This window comes from Pelobates fuscus, chromosome 1, assembly GCF_036172605.1.
Source record: "Pelobates fuscus isolate aPelFus1 chromosome 1, aPelFus1.pri, whole genome shotgun sequence".
Classification (NCBI taxonomy): Eukaryota; Metazoa; Chordata; class Amphibia; order Anura; family Pelobatidae; genus Pelobates; species Pelobates fuscus.
In genome coordinates this window covers 33,447,952-33,464,239 of record NC_086317.1, presented here as the reverse complement: position 1 = coordinate 33,464,239, position 16,288 = coordinate 33,447,952, and the positions used below count along the sequence as shown (strand labels likewise).

The following is a 16,288-nucleotide window of genomic DNA, read 5'->3' as shown; positions in this document are numbered from 1 at the left end:
TTGAGGGCCCTGTGTGAAGAATTCAAAGAGCAAGTTTTGTTAGGGCTGCATGATCTTTATTTGCTATCAAGTTTGGATATTTTGTAGCATACAACTCCCTAAGCTAGCCATGTGGAGGTTACATATTTAGTTTACTTGTCATGTAGCTCTCTCTAACAGCCACTAGGTGTCAGTGTGAGACCTAAAGTAACAGCCTCACTGGAGAAATAACTTTATAACAGGAATCAGATAATCAATTTCACAAACATTTGAAGGCCAAGGATTAGGGCTCTAAACTGGAACGTCCTTACTCTAAAATCTACATACGCAAAAGTCATAACCCTAAAAATACTTGAAAATAATAATTAATAATAAAAAGCAATAATTCGTAATTAAACTCCTTAACCCCTTAAGGACCAAACTTCTGGAATAAAAGAGAATCATGACATGTCACACATGTCATGTGTCCTCAAGGGGTTAAAGGGCACTTAAAGCGATACACTCACCCATTCAATGCCATCTAAATGTGGATTAATGTTGAATGCGCTAATGTGGAAAGTCAACTTCTGTGTTAGCAATATAGAGGTCAATGGGCCGGAATTCAGGTGCCTGAAATTAACAGGTAGCCAGCTACTACCATAACCACTGTAATGGCAAGTAGATATTATAGTGCTTAGAGTACCACTTTAACTCTGAATTCCATAGTCTAAACAAATATTCCTAACCTTGCAATACCAAACCATATCAAGTTTAACTGTAAAACCACTAAACGCAAAGTTCTTAAATCTAACTACGGTAAATGTTTAGGGAGCTGAAAGTACATAATAAATTAAACATTTCATTAAAGAAATCTGGAACGTGGCACACATTGGAATTCTGGATACGATGATGCTTGTTTTTTAATCAAAATATTTGAAACTGAATCACCGTATAGATAGTAAATTAAAGTCTTATAGCAGCAGTGTCACTCCATCCCCTCCCCCCAAATGAGCATTTTATAAAGATAAAATCTTGAATGAATTGTTCAAAAAGAACTGTGTTGGGATTTCTAGAAATATCATAAGACAGAGCAGGAGCTTCTTGGTCTTATATATTTTTACAATGCTTGACAAAAAGGCACAGCTACTGCTGTTAAACCCCCTTCCATCACTAGTGACGGCTAAAGGGAAAAAGGCTGTGTCCACAAAGATTCCTGTGGTCTTGCAGCAGGCCCAAAAGTTCAGACCTGACATCGGCTCCTGGTAGATTAAGCAGCAGTAGCTGAAGAGGATGCATGAGATCAAGATGGGGGTGATAGTGAGGGACAGGTTTAGATGAGTAGCACCCACCTTCCCCTGCACCCCTGGCCACTGCATTGCAAGCAGCCGAGTCACCATCGGGGGTCTTTGCAAAATCTGTGATGACCCAGAAGGTGAAAGAGACACTTTAAAGGGACACTATAGTCACCCAGACCACTTTAGCTCAATGAAGTGGTCTGGGTGGCAGGTCCCCCAGGTTTGAACCCTTCAGATGTAAACATAGCAGTTTCAGTCAGTCTTCCTGACAGCCGCTAGAGGCGCTTCTGCGACGCTGGAAGCGCATTCCGCTCCACTCGGGAGATGACGTCAGCAGGGGAGGAGAGGTCACCAGCGCACAGGGAGCCTGGCGCTGGATTAAAGTAAGTAACTAAAGGGGTTTTAACCCCTTCAGCGCCAAGGGAGGGGGACCCTGAGGGTGGGGGGTCCTAAGGATGCTATAGTGATCCTTTAAAATTGCACCCTCACCACCATAAAACTAGTCTTTATAGAAAACAGGCTTATTTCCTAAAACAAGGATTCAAAGTGAATTTCAATTTCAAGGTCAGTTTGCCAAGTTTGACCTTAAATGTTAAATCCTGACAATTCCTAATTTAGTGAATAATTCCGAACGTTCTTTTCTGCTCCCAAGCACCCGGGTCAATATTTCCTTGGTTCTTCCAAGCAGTGACCTGCAGAGATCCTGAAACTGGAAGGAAGACAAGAGCTGCTATCGCCATTATTTATTTTCTTCCTCCTACCCAACGTTTCTCCAATTGGAGAGGACTAAAACGTTAGGCACACCACCTATAGTATACCTATTGCCAAGCACTGTACTTGGCAACATCTGGCATTCTTAGTGGGACTCACACTTAGGGACCCATATACAGCCCGATTCTGAAAACAATACAAAAGTAGGGGGTTATAGCAACAAAAAGGGAAAAAAAGAAGTTTAGGAAAAGTACATATTTTGAAAATGTATAAAACTCTGCAATAGTTACAGTTTAGCCATGGTGGCATTCATTTTGCTATTTGGCTTTCAATTTACTGCGATTTAATGGTTAAACCATTATTTTAAAAAAAAAATCAACTAGTTTAATTGCATGATTTTGCTATTACATGACGAAAAGTCATGATTTTATTAAAGACACGGAGGCGAGTATTGCATATCCCTTTCTTTACTGTTGACAAATAGCAGCAAAGGAAACATACAGAATGAAAAAAAAGAATGAACATGTGATAACGTAGGCCCCTCCCCCTCAGGTCCCAGTATAACAGGCAGCACTTCCCTTCCATTTCCCTCTTTCTGCAGATGCGACCAAAGAACAATGTCCATAACTAGAGTAATGCGAGAATAAAGTCCCAAGGTAATAACAGAAAAAACCGAGGAGGTATAACATCACAAACTGGGAAGTGTGGCCGTAGAATTCATAGGACCGATGGAGGACAGCGGGAGGAGGCCAATAAACCGGACCCTTGCTAGACGTCTTGCCAGATTAAGCTGTGGAGACATAAAGGACAGGAGCCAACAGGTTAAAGTCGATACTTGTAACTAGTACAAGGTTACGCCAGTGAGAACAAAGACCCTTGTATATACAATCCCACAAAACAATCAATGTTAACATATCCAGTAATATTGAAAACAACAAGTATAAGGACGGCCCCACTTACCGTCCCAAACTATAACATGTGGTGTATCGTGGTATGAGTAATATGGGTGGGGAGATATATACTTACCAGCGTGAGAGTAACAAAAGGGTGGGGCAATACTCGCCTCCGTGTCTTTAATAAAATCATGACTTTTCGTCATGTAATAGCAAAATCATGCAATTTTATAACAAGACACGGAGGCTCATATTGCAAGTTTAAAGCTGATCCATTATTACAGCGAATGTGTGTGGGGCCGGCCGAAAGTAGAATTCTCGGAAGGTAGATTCCCTAGACCAATCAGCTGTTCTCATAATGTCTTCTAGGCGGGCGCCCGCAGACATCATAGAAGAGGCCGAAGCCCCTCGTACTGAGTGGGCGCCGAACACTGTAGTGTCAATGCCCGCTTGGGCCAGCAGCCATTTCACCCAGCGTGATAAGGTAGTGCTGGAAACTGGGTGAAAAGGGGGGCGGAAGGATAAGAACAACTGACGGGAGGCAGTAGATCGGTGTGGTTCGGTGCGAGATTCGTATTCACGAAGGCAGGTCACTGGGCATAGCGAAGGAGAGGCAGGGAAACTAGGGTAGGATACCGCCTTGATGGAAGTCTTAGTGCGTCTGCTGATGTTAAAAGTTACCCCGTCCGGGGTGTATGACTTGGCATCGACATCCAGTGCACTGACATCCGAGACTCTCTTGCATGAGATGAGACAGAGCAGGCACACCAATTTGGCCGACAGCTGTTTGAGGGAGAGTCCTGCGTAAGCGGGCCAGGATGAGAGGAAAGTCAATACAACTGAAACATCCCAGGTCGTGGAGTAGCGGGGCCTGGGTGGCCTTGAAAATCTAGAGCCCTTGACGAGTCGGCACACTAGAGGGTGTTGTCCCGCGGGGCGGCCCTCGAAGCCTTGGTGAATCGCCGAGATAGCGGAACGGTAAAGGTTAATGGTCCTGTAAGCCTTACCGGCTTCGAAGAGAGACGTCAGGAACTGCAGGATCGTTGTTACAGGGGCCGAAACGGGATCCTCGTTCCGAGCCATGCACCAGCTAGCCCAAGCTCGCCAAGCTGACCCATATGCCCGTCTAGTGCCGGGAGCCCATGCTGCCGCCAATAAGAGTCTAGTTGCGTCCGACACTCCTTGGATTTCCCAGGGTCCCCGGAGATTCGCCACGCCAGAAGTGGGAGAGAGCCCTCCAGCCGGAGGGGATGATAGCGACCCGTCGGGTCTTGTAGCAGGTCGTGGCGATCCGGCAGGAGTCGAGGGTAGTCCAACGTCATCTCGAGCATTTGGGGAAACCAAGACTGCGTCTCCCAGAATGGGGTGACCATGACTAGCTCCGCCCGGTGTTTGCGGGTCTGCAGGAGTGAGCGAGGGATCATGGAAAATGGGGGAAAGGCATAGAGGAGGCCTCCCTTCCACTCTTGTAGGAAGGCATCCACTGCCTCCGCCATTGGGTCCGGCCTCCAGCTGAAGAAGCGTGGGAGTTGAGTATTGAGCCGGGAGGCGAAAAGGTCTATGGTAAATGGCCCCCAAAGAGATGATATGTTGGAGAACACCTTCCTGGCTAATCTCCAGTCGCTGGTGTCTGAAAGATAACGTGAACCCCAGTCCGCTTGGACGTTGTGCAGGCCAGGTAAGTACTCTGCGTAGACCATCAGGTTCCGTTCCAGGCAGAATTCCCAAAAATCTTTCGCCAACCTGGCCAGGACCGCCGACTGTGTACCACCCAGGTGGTTGACATATCTCACCGCCGAAACATTGTCCATGCGGAGCCGAATACATGATAGGGCACGGTCCTTGGCGAAGCTGCGGATGGCGAAGGAGCCTGCCAGAAGCTCCAGGGCATTGATATGTAGTCGGGTTTCGGACTCCGACCACCGGCCCCCAGTTGAGATGCCCTCGCAGTGGGCTCCCCAACCGTGTAGACTCGCATCCGAGTCGATCGTGAATTCCGGCGTTAAGCCGAAGATGGCTTTGCCATTCCACGCAGACAGGTTGAGAATCCACCATCGCAACTCGTCTTTCGTCTCGTTGTCCAGGGAGACTAGGTCTGCGTAGGATGCCCCGGCTCTTAGGTGAGCGATTTTTAGGCGCTGTAGCGCTCGGTAGTGGAGTGGGCCTGGGAACACGGCCTGGATTGAAGAGGCCAGTAGGCCTATGAGGCGTGCCAATTGGCGTAAGGTGAGCTGGGGTCGGATAAGGGCCCTGCGCAATTCTTTGCGGATGGAACGAATCTTGGATATCGGGAGACTCAGCGTCGCTGCCCCCGAATCCACTTGGAAACCTAGGAATTCCAAGCGGGTGGCGGGGGTCAGGCATGACTTCTCCCAGTTGATTATGAAACCTAAGCGTGACAGGAGGTTTATGGCTAGTCGTAGGTGTGAGAGGAGGGTGGAGCGCTCCTGAGCCATGAGTAGAATATCGTCTAGGTAGACGATTAGTCGAACACCTCGACTGCGTAGCCAGGCCATAACGGGCCGTAGAAGTTTTGTGAAACACCACGGGGCTGAGGATAGGCCAAAGGGCAGACAGGTGAATCGCCATATTTCGTGTCGCCAGTAAAAGCGTAGGAGGTCCCGAGAGGCCTCCGCTATTGGCACTGTCAGGTACGCGTCTTTTAGGTCTAGTTTCGCTAGCCAGTCTCCGTGGAGGAGGAGATCCCTTAGCAGGTGAATACCCTCCATCTTGAAATGGCGGTACCTGACTACGGCATTGAGGGGGCGCAAATTTATGACTGGCCTCGATTGGCCGCCTTTCTTTTCCACTAGGAAGATATTGCTTATTACGCCCGCAGGGCTGAGGGGTGCTAGTTCGATAGCCCCTTTGAACTGGAGGGATGAAAGTTCTTCGTCGATCCGACCGCGATCCTGGATGGAAAAGCGGATCGGTCGAGGAGGGGGAATGTGTGTAGGGCGGCAGGTGAGTTCTATATGGAAGCCCTGAATAGTGGCCAGTACCCATGGATCTGAAGTGATTTGTGACCAGGCTGGGAAAAAATGTTGGAGTCTGCCCCCTATGTAACCCGGAGAAGAAATGTGTGGTAGAAGGCAACTCACCGTATGGTCGTCTGGAGTTTGGGTTACTCCGAAGGCCTCTGGATCGCCATTGACGTCCACGGGATGGAAAAAACATGGGGCGGGAGGTCTCCTGGTATTGGTGATACTGTTGAAAGGAGCCTCTTCCCGTGCCACGGGATTGGGGATAGTTGCGGCCGGACAGACGGCTCCTGCTTCTGCCGGCCCTGGTAGAGACCCGCCCCTGGAATACTCGCCTCATGGAGGCCTGGGCCTTGTCTAGAGCCGTGAATGCCCCCACAAAACGCCCCAAGTCTTTGATGAAGGAGTCTCCGAAGAGGAGTCCTTGGGCGTCTTTGCCCGCCTCCGTAAGGGCGAGGTTGGCTAGTTTTGGCTCAATTTTGAACAATATGGCTTTACGCCTTTCAATAGACAGGGAGGTATTTACGCTCCCAGCAATACAAATTGCTCTCTGGACCCAACCTCTAAGGTCTTCAGGGTCGACCATGCGGTTCTCCGCTCTGGCGTCTTCCGCCAAGTCAAATAATTTGGCCAAAGGCCCGAATATGTCCAGGTGCTTGTCCTGGCAGGACTTCAAAGCGGACTCTAGTCCTTTACGGGGGTTCCAGCCCAGTTTAGTGAGGAACTGGGTCATTTTTGGATCAACCTCTGGGGTGTCACACACCTTGTTAGGCACCAGAGGCCTAGGACACTCCGCCCTTAATTTGTTGCGGGCCGCCTTGCTTAAGGGTTTTCTGACCCAATTTTCCAGATATGTGGCAACGTGGTCGGCTGGGAGCCACTCCGCCGACCTCGGATGATGCAGGTCATCCGGGTCGAAGAGTGGGACCCCCGAAGGATCCACGAGGGATGGCCCCGCAGCCGCAGGGTTCCTGGTCCCCGTCTCGCCTCCGGGCATCTCTGCCTGAGCAGAGGAAAGGAGGTCGAGAGCGCCATCGGCGGAATCCGCATCAGAGTCGGAATCTGACTCGTTCATAGCCTCCTCATTTGACCCGATTTCTGAGTCGGTGCCGCTCTCAATCTGTGCTCTAGCACATTTCCAAAGCCGCGCCCGTTCTGCCTGGCGCGGAAAGGCTCTTTTGCGTGGATGGGACACGCTTTCTGGGGCGACCGAAGGTACGCCAGTCATGGTGTTTCTGGAGGCAGAGGAGTGTTTAGATTTACGGGCAGCCTTTTTGAAGTCCCCTTTAGATACCTCTCCCTGGGGTGTCGAGGTGCCCGAGAGTTGCTCGTCTGAAGGACGGGGCAAGAGGGCTTGTGAAATGGTGTGGGAGAGGGTGGAGGACATAGACCCCATAGCAGCCATAATGGCGTCTGTCACCGAGCGCTGTAGCGCCAGAAACTGTGGTCCATCGGGTTGGGTAGTCCCATCCGCCATAGAAGGCGAAATATCTGAGGTGACAGGGGCCTCAGTTCTGATTGCTGGGGAATCCGACTCCCCAGAGTGAGCGGACCCAGTAGATAGTCTGGGTTTAGGCATGATCAAGGACGTATGGGTTAGTCACCCAAACAAACTAAGCAAAGGAAAAACGCTCTCACCAGGGCCCAGACCAGCGACACACTAAGAGGTAGGGACAGAATGACAGAAAATGGCCGCCGGGAATCTCGCGGGATTCGCGGCACCCGCAAGCTACGCGGAGGAATAATGAAACAAGAAGAAGTGCGCAGAGAGGCGCTCGAGCAGAAGAAACAGACAAGGTTACATAAGCAGGGGAGGTCTGGGCCCTGAGGCTAGTGTATAACGACACAATTACTAACCTTCGAAATAAAAGACTAAATAAATACAAATTAAATAAAAATCCATTAAATTATCAATGAATAGTATATAAGAGAAAATATGGCATGTACTTATCTTTGTGTCAGAGCAGCAAAGAAAGAGGGAAATGGAAGGGAAGTGCTGCCTGTTATACTGGGACCTGAGGGGGAGGGGCCTACGTTATCACATGTTCATTCTTTTTTTTCATTCTGTATGTTTCCTTTGCTGCTATTTGTCAACAGTAAAGAAAGGGATATGCAATATGAGCCTCCGTGTCTTGTTATAAAATTGTATTTATTGTACTGTATTGTATTGTAAGTTGCTGTAAGTTGTTTTTTTTAACTGCAGGTGGCGGTGTTTGATAAAAAATAATTCCTAGATGACAGCAGGAAGAGAGGTATATAAGGGGAGTAGACTGTGCTGTTTCTGCCTCCCATTCAGGGTGGTTTTATATCTCAGCCCGGCCTTATGGGTGGGATCTTCAAACCAAGCTTGTTATCTGTTCTGCCAAGTACAGTATCACTCAGCTCCTGTTCCGTGTTTGTAGCAGCAGCTCAGGATTACATTATGGCCAGTATAAAGGTTGCAGTAGTCACAGGGGGCAATAAGGGGGTTGGGCTGGCTGTAGTCAACAACGCTGGCATTGCTTTTAAAGGTGGGTATGGCTGCCCTGACTGCCCCTGGGGTAACAGGAATGAATGCACTGTGCACACACTGCCGTCAGGTAGCAAAGAAACTACTCTGCTGGGGACAGAAGCAAGTTCAGTTCTCAAATGGTTAATGCCAATAAAAGAACAAAGAGCATATCTTGGGGGGAGACTTTATGTGGAGCAGTTGGTATGGAAACCAATTACTTACCAGTACCTTTGCATCAGTACTAATGTTTTATAATATCTTATAACTCTGGGCACAATGTATGATTCATTGTAAAACAGTGAATGCCACTGAAAGAAATACTGAATATATATAATATACATATATATAACTGCAAAATAAAGGATAAAGTCGCCAAGCTGTTACTATAGCTGTAGAAAAGGGGTGCTCAAAAGGTAGACCCCCAGATGTTGTGGAATTACAATTCCCATGATGCTTTACATGGTTTTAGACTGGGCAAAGTATTGTGGAAGCTGTAGTTTTAAAACATCTGGGGATCTACCTTTTGGGCACCCCTGTTGTAGAGTATAGAATATTTGGACAAAACTGGACTGTTTGTGACTTATTGACTGAAATGAGAATAAAGCAGTGAGGTCTATGGAGGATCCTCCACAGACAGATAAAATTCCCTGCCTCCATCACTGGTGACGGCTGACTGTATTGACACTTAGACTCCGCCGTGAGTCTAAGAACATCAGGCGGAGGAGAAATAGAATACATACAAAGAGTCCCTACTTTGTCTCTGTATATCTCTTGATTGGGGTCGAATTTCAGTGAAATTGGAACAGTCATAAATATATATATATATATATGTGTGTGTGTGTGCCCAGCGCAGCAGCTGAACTATGTGCCCGCATGCTAAGGATACTCATAGGGTGGCTGGTGCACTTAGGGCCACCCGATTGGCATTTGTCTTTAGGGGCCTGGTCATGCACTGTGGCTTGCTAATAGCACGATCAGGCCCCTTTAAAGGGAAACTATGTGTAACTGTACGTCAGTGTGGGTATCTGTGTGTCTGTTTGTATCTGTATGTCAGTGTGCACCTGTATATGTGTCAATGTGTTTTTGTGTGTGTGTGTGTGTGTGTAACTGTGTCTGTATAACTGTGTATTTGCATGTATGTCAGTGTATCTGTATGAATGTCAGAGTCTGTGTGTGTGTCTCTCACTACACACAAATGCACACCTGCATTCCAAAGCCAACATTCACACACACATACTCGTTACAAACACATGCTTACATTCAAACACTGCTCAGTGCCAAATACAACCCAGCAAGTATGGGCAAATTTTAGATCCCCACCTGGCAAAGCATTTTGGCCGCCCTTGTGCTAGAAGGCACAAAAAAAGTCTTGCACTAGGGCACTCTCTACGTTAGTCTCACCACTGCCCTTGCAGGCCCCGGCAGCATGTATAGTGAAGAGGGGGCACAGCATATGTAATTTTCAACTTCCAGAGACTCTCTCCAGCTCCTACAAGCCCCCAGCCACTACACACATCATCCACAAGACACCTACTCTGCATCCACTACACAAACACACACATACACTATATCCACTACACACACACTCTGCGTCCGCTACACATACACTATATCCACTACACACACACGCACATAGGTGTGCGCAGCCTATTGCATAAGGGTGTGCACCCTAAAGCACAAACACACACGCGCTATATATATATATATACACACATGTGTGTGTGTGGGAGGGTGCGGTGTGTGTTTGTGAGGGTGGTGTGTGTGATGGTGCTGTTAGTGTGTGTGTAAGGGTGCAGTGTGAGGGCGCGGTGTGTGAGGGTGCTGTTAGTGTGTGTGTATGTGTGAGGGTGCTGTGAGAGTGGTGTGTGTGTAAAGGTGTTGTGTGTGAGGGAGCTGTTCATGTGTGTGTGAGGGTGCTGTGTGTGTAAGGGTGCTGTTTGTGTGTGTGTGTGTGTGCGTGTGTGTAAAGGTGCTGTGTGTGTGTGTGTGTGTGTTGTTAGTGTGTATGTGTAAGGGTGATTTATGTGTGAGGGTGCTGTTAGTGTGTGTGCTGTGTAAGGGTGCTGTGTGTGTGTGGGTGCTGGTTGTGTGTGTTGTGTGGGGGTGGGGGGGCCGTTTAGTTAATAGCCCCCCTCCCTTCTTACCTTTTGTAGATAGGGGGATCGTGCTGCTGCCATCCCTGGTGGTCCAGTGGTGAGTGAATTCTCGCCTCGCGAGAGGAACCCAGCAGAGCTGCTTGCAAGAGCTCCCCGGGTCCTCTCCTTCCTCCCTCCCGGCCTGTGGGCTGGTGAGACATATCTTTGATCTCCCCACCGGCCCATGGATTCACATAGCGCGGGTGGTGGGGATTAGGGTGTGCCCAGGCACACCCGGCACACCTTGTGCGCACGCCTATGCACACGCACACTCTGCAACCACTACACACACACACTAGATCCACTACACAAACACTTTGCATCCTTGTGGGAGGACTCGGGAGTGGGCCCCAGACCTTGAGCTGTGTCAGGGGCCACAAAATGTCTAATGGCAACCCTGCACACTGTTATTTCAACTAATTTAAATATAATTATGGTTTTGTTTTGTTTTTGCCACCAGTTGCTGACAATACTCCATTTGGTACCCAAGCCGAAGTCACAATGAAAACCAACTTCTATGGCACTAGGGATGTTTGCAAGGAACTGCTGCCACTAATTAAGCCACACGGTGAGATTGCCAGGATAGCTTAGCCATGTAGTAAGAAATGTTGAAAAGAGATTTAAATTCCAACTATGATGTTGATATATGAAGGTGAAAAAAAGTGATTTCCAAATGTGCCACAAAATGGGAGACAATTATTTTACTTCAAATAGCAACTAAATTCCTCCTTGGGTCAACAAGCTGTTATCTCATATATTAGAGTAGTACCACCATTTTCTTTAATTATTATTATTGTTATTATTATCACCAATTTCACCAATTCCTAATATTATGTTTACTTATCCCATGTACTTGGCAAATGTATGTTTGAGAGGTGCAAAAAAAAAAAAAAATACATTTAGAAATCAACACATCTCTGTCCTGAAACTGGGCGCCTCCATCTTAGCTCCCTGTCAGTCATTGTTATAAGCGTTAAAAATTTTTTTTAAAAAGCTTGACAAAGACCTGGGTACATGTTGAAAACGTTGTAACGTTGCAGTACCATTAAAGCTGCTTAAAGGTGATTGCCTGAGATTTTCTTCCTTGACACATTGTTATAAGCATTGTCCTTTGCACCTGGCTGTCAGCATAGAGAAAGCATACAGAGAGAAATATACAATCCTTGTGCTTCTCCTCATTTGCATTGTGTGCCTGGGCAGTGCCTCGACTGAAATAGATTATGAAGCCATTTACTAACTGTTAAAGGATCACTATAGGGTCAGGAACACAAACCTGTATTCCTGACCCTATAGTGCTAAACCCACCATTTTGGTGGCTTGCCACCCCTTCGCTCCGCTATAAAAGTTTAAAACTCACCTTATTTTCAGCGGCGCTGGCTCTGCCCCCTTTGTGACATAATCAAAATGGCATTGGATTGGCTAAAATCAGCATGGGGCGGGGCCAAATGCCATTTTTGCCAATCAGGACCTCCTCATAGAGATGCATTGAATCAATTCAGCTTCTCCATGCAGAGCGTGGAGACGCTGAACAGCAGGGCTGCTTACTGAGCAGTCCTGAGCCAGGAAGCCCCTCCAGTGGCCATCTAAGGAGTGGCCACTTGGAGGTGTCCCTAGGGGCAATGTAAACACTGCCTTTTCTCTGAAAAGGCAGTGTTTGCATGAAAATTCCTGAAGGGAGCTATTATACTCACCAGAACAACTACACTATGCTGTAGTTGTTCTTGTGACTATAGTGTCCCTTTAGCTATAAACTGAAAAGAAAACACAGCACAAATTAGTATATATACCCGCCTCCCCCCCCCCCCCCCCCCCCTCAAAGAAAATGTGCATGTATTTGTGTCCATACGTTTTATTTGGGGAAAGATTAAAATCAGCTTTGCGAGTACTCTGCTCTTTCCCTTTCTCTGGCTGAGCAGGACTTAGCTCAGCAGCTGAGATTAATCAGAGCTTATCTCAGGAGAGCTAGCGGAAGCAGACCCTATGTAAGAAGTCAAACTGCTATAGTGGTTATGGTGTTTGGAATGTTCCTTTGAACGATTGGTCTGTGATAATACTTTGGAAATGTAAATCTCCTTGGTTAAAGGAACACTATAGTCACCTAAATTACTTTAGCTAAATAAAGCAGTTTTAGTGTATAGATCATTCCCCTGCAATTTCACTGTTCAATTCACTGTCATTTAGGAGTTAAATCACTTTGTTTCTGTTTATGCAGCCCTAGCCACACCTCCTCTGGCTATGATTGACAGAGCCTGCATGAAAAAAAGACTGGTTTCACTTTGAAACAGATGTAATTTACCTTCAATAATTGTATCTCAATCTCTAAATTGAACTTTAATCACATACAGGAGGCTCTTGCAGGGTCTAGCAATCTATTAACATAGGAGGGGATAAGAACATCTTAATTAAACAGAACTTGCAATAAAGAAAGCCTAAATCGGGCTCTCTTTACAGGAAGTGTTTATGGAAGGCTGTGCAAGTCACATGCAGGGAGGTGTGACTAGGGTTCATAAACAAAGGGATTTAACTCCTAAATGGCAGAGGATTGAGCAGTGAGGCTGCAGGGGCATGTTCTATACACCAAAACTGCTTCATTAAGCTAAAGTTGTTCAGGTGACTATAGTGTCCCTTTAAGCACATGCTTAAATGAACTTCAGAGGTGATGGTGCACAGAGAATCCTGAGCCTCCTCTTACCGCTGAGAGTGGCGTAGAACTGCAGTAATATTAATAATATAATCAATGTTTCTATTCCCTTAGGGAGAGTGGTCAATGTGTCCAGCATAGTTAGCTACAATTCTTTGGGACGTTGCAGCCCAGAGTTACAGAAGGTCTTTCGTAGTGAGTCGATCACAGAGGAGGAACTGGTCAAACTTATGGAAAAGTTTGTAGAAGATGCCAAGCAAGACATACATCAAAAAGAAGGCTGGCCAAACACTGCTTACGGAACATCTAAAATAGGAGTGACTGTGCTCTCCAAGATCCAAGCAAGAGAGTTAGACGCAACGAGGAAAGGGGATGGAATAATACTTAATGCCTGTTGCCCAGGGTGGGTGAGAACCGATATGGCCGGTCCAAATGCTCCAAAGTCTCCAGATGAAGGTGCCGAGACTCCCGTTTATCTGGCTCTCCTGCCGCCTGATGCAACGGCACCTCACGGGGAGCTAGTTAGTGAAAAGAAAGTGGTGAAGTGGTAATCATATGTGTTGGCTTACTAGTGGGTCATATGAGCTCTGATATGGAACTACGGTGTTTATATGCTAATTCCCATAAAACTTTATCAGCCACTTTGTGTGTTCATAACTACCTTTATTAGTTTGTGGGTACTACAGTCAAATATTGTTTGATTGCCTCTTTGCTAAATATACTAAACATCCTTGCATTTACTCATTGCGCTTTGATGTGTATACATTTATTTTGTTTTATTTATTTATTTTTATGAAAAAACAAATACTTAAAGGGACACTGTAGGCACCCAGACCACTTCAGTTAATTGAAGTTGTCTGGGTGCTGTGACCCTTTTGCATTTAGTGCTGAATTTTATGTGTTCCAGAAAACATGGTGGATATCAACGTTGCGACCCTCATGGATCTTTATTAAGATACATACAGCACCAAATAAACAAATACTTATAGGTATATATGAATGGTAAACTTAACAAATATGTAAAAGTGACTCCCAGTCCCTGAGTGTGATCAGTGCAGCGTGACATCATCGTATGAACGTGCGTCAAGACCCCATACTGTGATTGAGTGTGATGACATAAGCGTGCGTAATGAAGTACCCCAAACTGTATCCATAGAAATACCGCGTTACCCTAGTGATAAGTAACATGAATAATAATTACAGTGCTTGAAGAGGATACTAACAAGGAGAACTCAAAGTACAAAAAAACACCAGCCTGAGAGCATGATAAAGGAACAATGTCAGACAAAAATTGTAAATGAAGAAATAAAGGGGTGAATAAGAATATCACTAGAGGAGGAAAAAATAAATATATATTAAAAATAACAAATAAATAATTTTAAAAATTCAAATGTATATTTTTTAAAATAAACAGTAAAAAGAAACTGAAAAAACAAAAATAACAATAAAAAAATGTGAGAGTTGGAGCAATATGTGAGTGAGGATGTGTAAGTGTGAGGAAACAAAATAAAACATAGTGCTTTAACAAATAAATAATAAACACACAAAAGACGCCAAAGGAAAATCACTTACACAGTTTAGAGTGTCCGTGTATGTCATGTGTGTATGTCTATATGTGCAGACATCTTAAAATCTTGCCAACACTACACACAAATACACTCATGCATTTCAACGTCAACACTACATACAAACACACCCCTACATTCACTCACACATACTCCATACAAAAACATGCATACATTCAAAGACACAAACAGTGCTAAATACATAAAAAAAATGTTGGTTGTTTTTTACATTTAAAGTTATGGGGGAGTGCCAAAAATAGGACCCGCCCCGGGTGCCAAATGCTCTAGGTACGATCGTGCAGATACAGATACAGACATGCGCATACACAGACACACAGAATGACACACATGTGCACAAAATGACACACATTCACATATACAGAATGACACTCACAGATGTAAACACTGACACACATACACAGACAGATACACAGGGGCACACGCTGACAGACATGCAGATACGTCATGATCATATGGCCAGAATAGCAAGCTAAAGAACTGCTTGCAGGGGTATTATGTGATTTTTTTAAATTACAATTTGAGGGACCTGAATGCAAGCTCTATATTTAGACCTGTGATTTTCCAAAAAACTAAAACCTGTACATGTGGGGTACTGTTATACTCGGGAAACTTCGCTGAACACAAATATTAGTGTTTCAAAATAGTAAAACTTATCATGTTGATGACATTACCAGTAAAAGTGCAGTTTTTGTGTAACATGCAAAAAAACAAATATGAACGCCAACTTTGGCCAGGGTTTGCGACTAAGTGACTACTTAAACAGACTGGACATACCCCATTTAGAATACCATGGGTTTTTCTATTTTTTTCAAATATTGTGCCATGTTGGGGGTAATTCTCATTCCTGGGATACGTTAATGGGCAAGTCTTATATTTGACCCTGTAACTTCCCAAACACCATCAAACCGTAACATTTGGGGTATTGTACGCGTGAGACATTACTGAACACAAATATGAGTGTTTTAGAGCAGTAAAACATATAAGGCTGATGATATTATCGGTGAAAGGGCAGTTTATTTGGGAAAAATGCAAAAAAACTGATATAAACTCTACCTTTGGCCAGTGTTTGTAACTAGGTAGCTACTATAAAAGACTGGACATACCAATTTTGAATACCCTGGATTGTATACTTTTACAAATGGTATGCCATGATAGAGGTCATTTTCATTCCCTGGCTACCATACAGTCTCAAAGGCAACATATGGCCAACAAACCAATCTGACAAATTTCAATGTATAGAAACTGAAAACGGGGAAAGCTGTGTTTTTGATCCTGTATTTTTCCAAAATACCATGCAACCTATACTTTTGGGGGTTCTGTTATATTCGTGATACATACCTGAACACAAATATATATTTATCTTTGATGTGAAATGAAAGTCCTGTATCTTCAGAAGAAAATGATATATAGTATGTGCGGGTGTACATAATATGAACAAGGTAAATTATGGTTGAACAGACATATGGTTCAAATTGCAGGTTTTGCTTTAATCAGAACTTGTAAAATTGGCTTTATCCTTAAGGGGTTAAAAAGAAACAATGAAACTGTGAAATACACTGACTGCATGGCAATAGTGCCAAAAAGGCATCTCAAAAGA

The 16,288-nt window shown here is 45.3% G+C and overlaps 1 protein-coding gene across 1 annotated transcript; it reads left to right on the top strand.

Moving 5' to 3' along the window:
• The first annotated feature begins 8,245 nt into the window (after nucleotides 1-8,245).
• Nucleotides 8,246-13,744, top strand: LOC134586768 (carbonyl reductase [NADPH] 1-like). Its single transcript, XM_063442575.1, has 3 exons — nucleotides 8,246-8,348; nucleotides 10,925-11,032; nucleotides 13,220-13,744. The coding sequence occupies exons 1-3, from the start codon at nucleotides 8,261-8,263 to the stop codon at nucleotides 13,654-13,656; spliced, it is 633 nt and encodes a 210-aa protein (XP_063298645.1). The 5' UTR covers nucleotides 8,246-8,260; the 3' UTR covers nucleotides 13,657-13,744.
• Nucleotides 13,745-16,288: the final 2,544 nt, after the last annotated feature.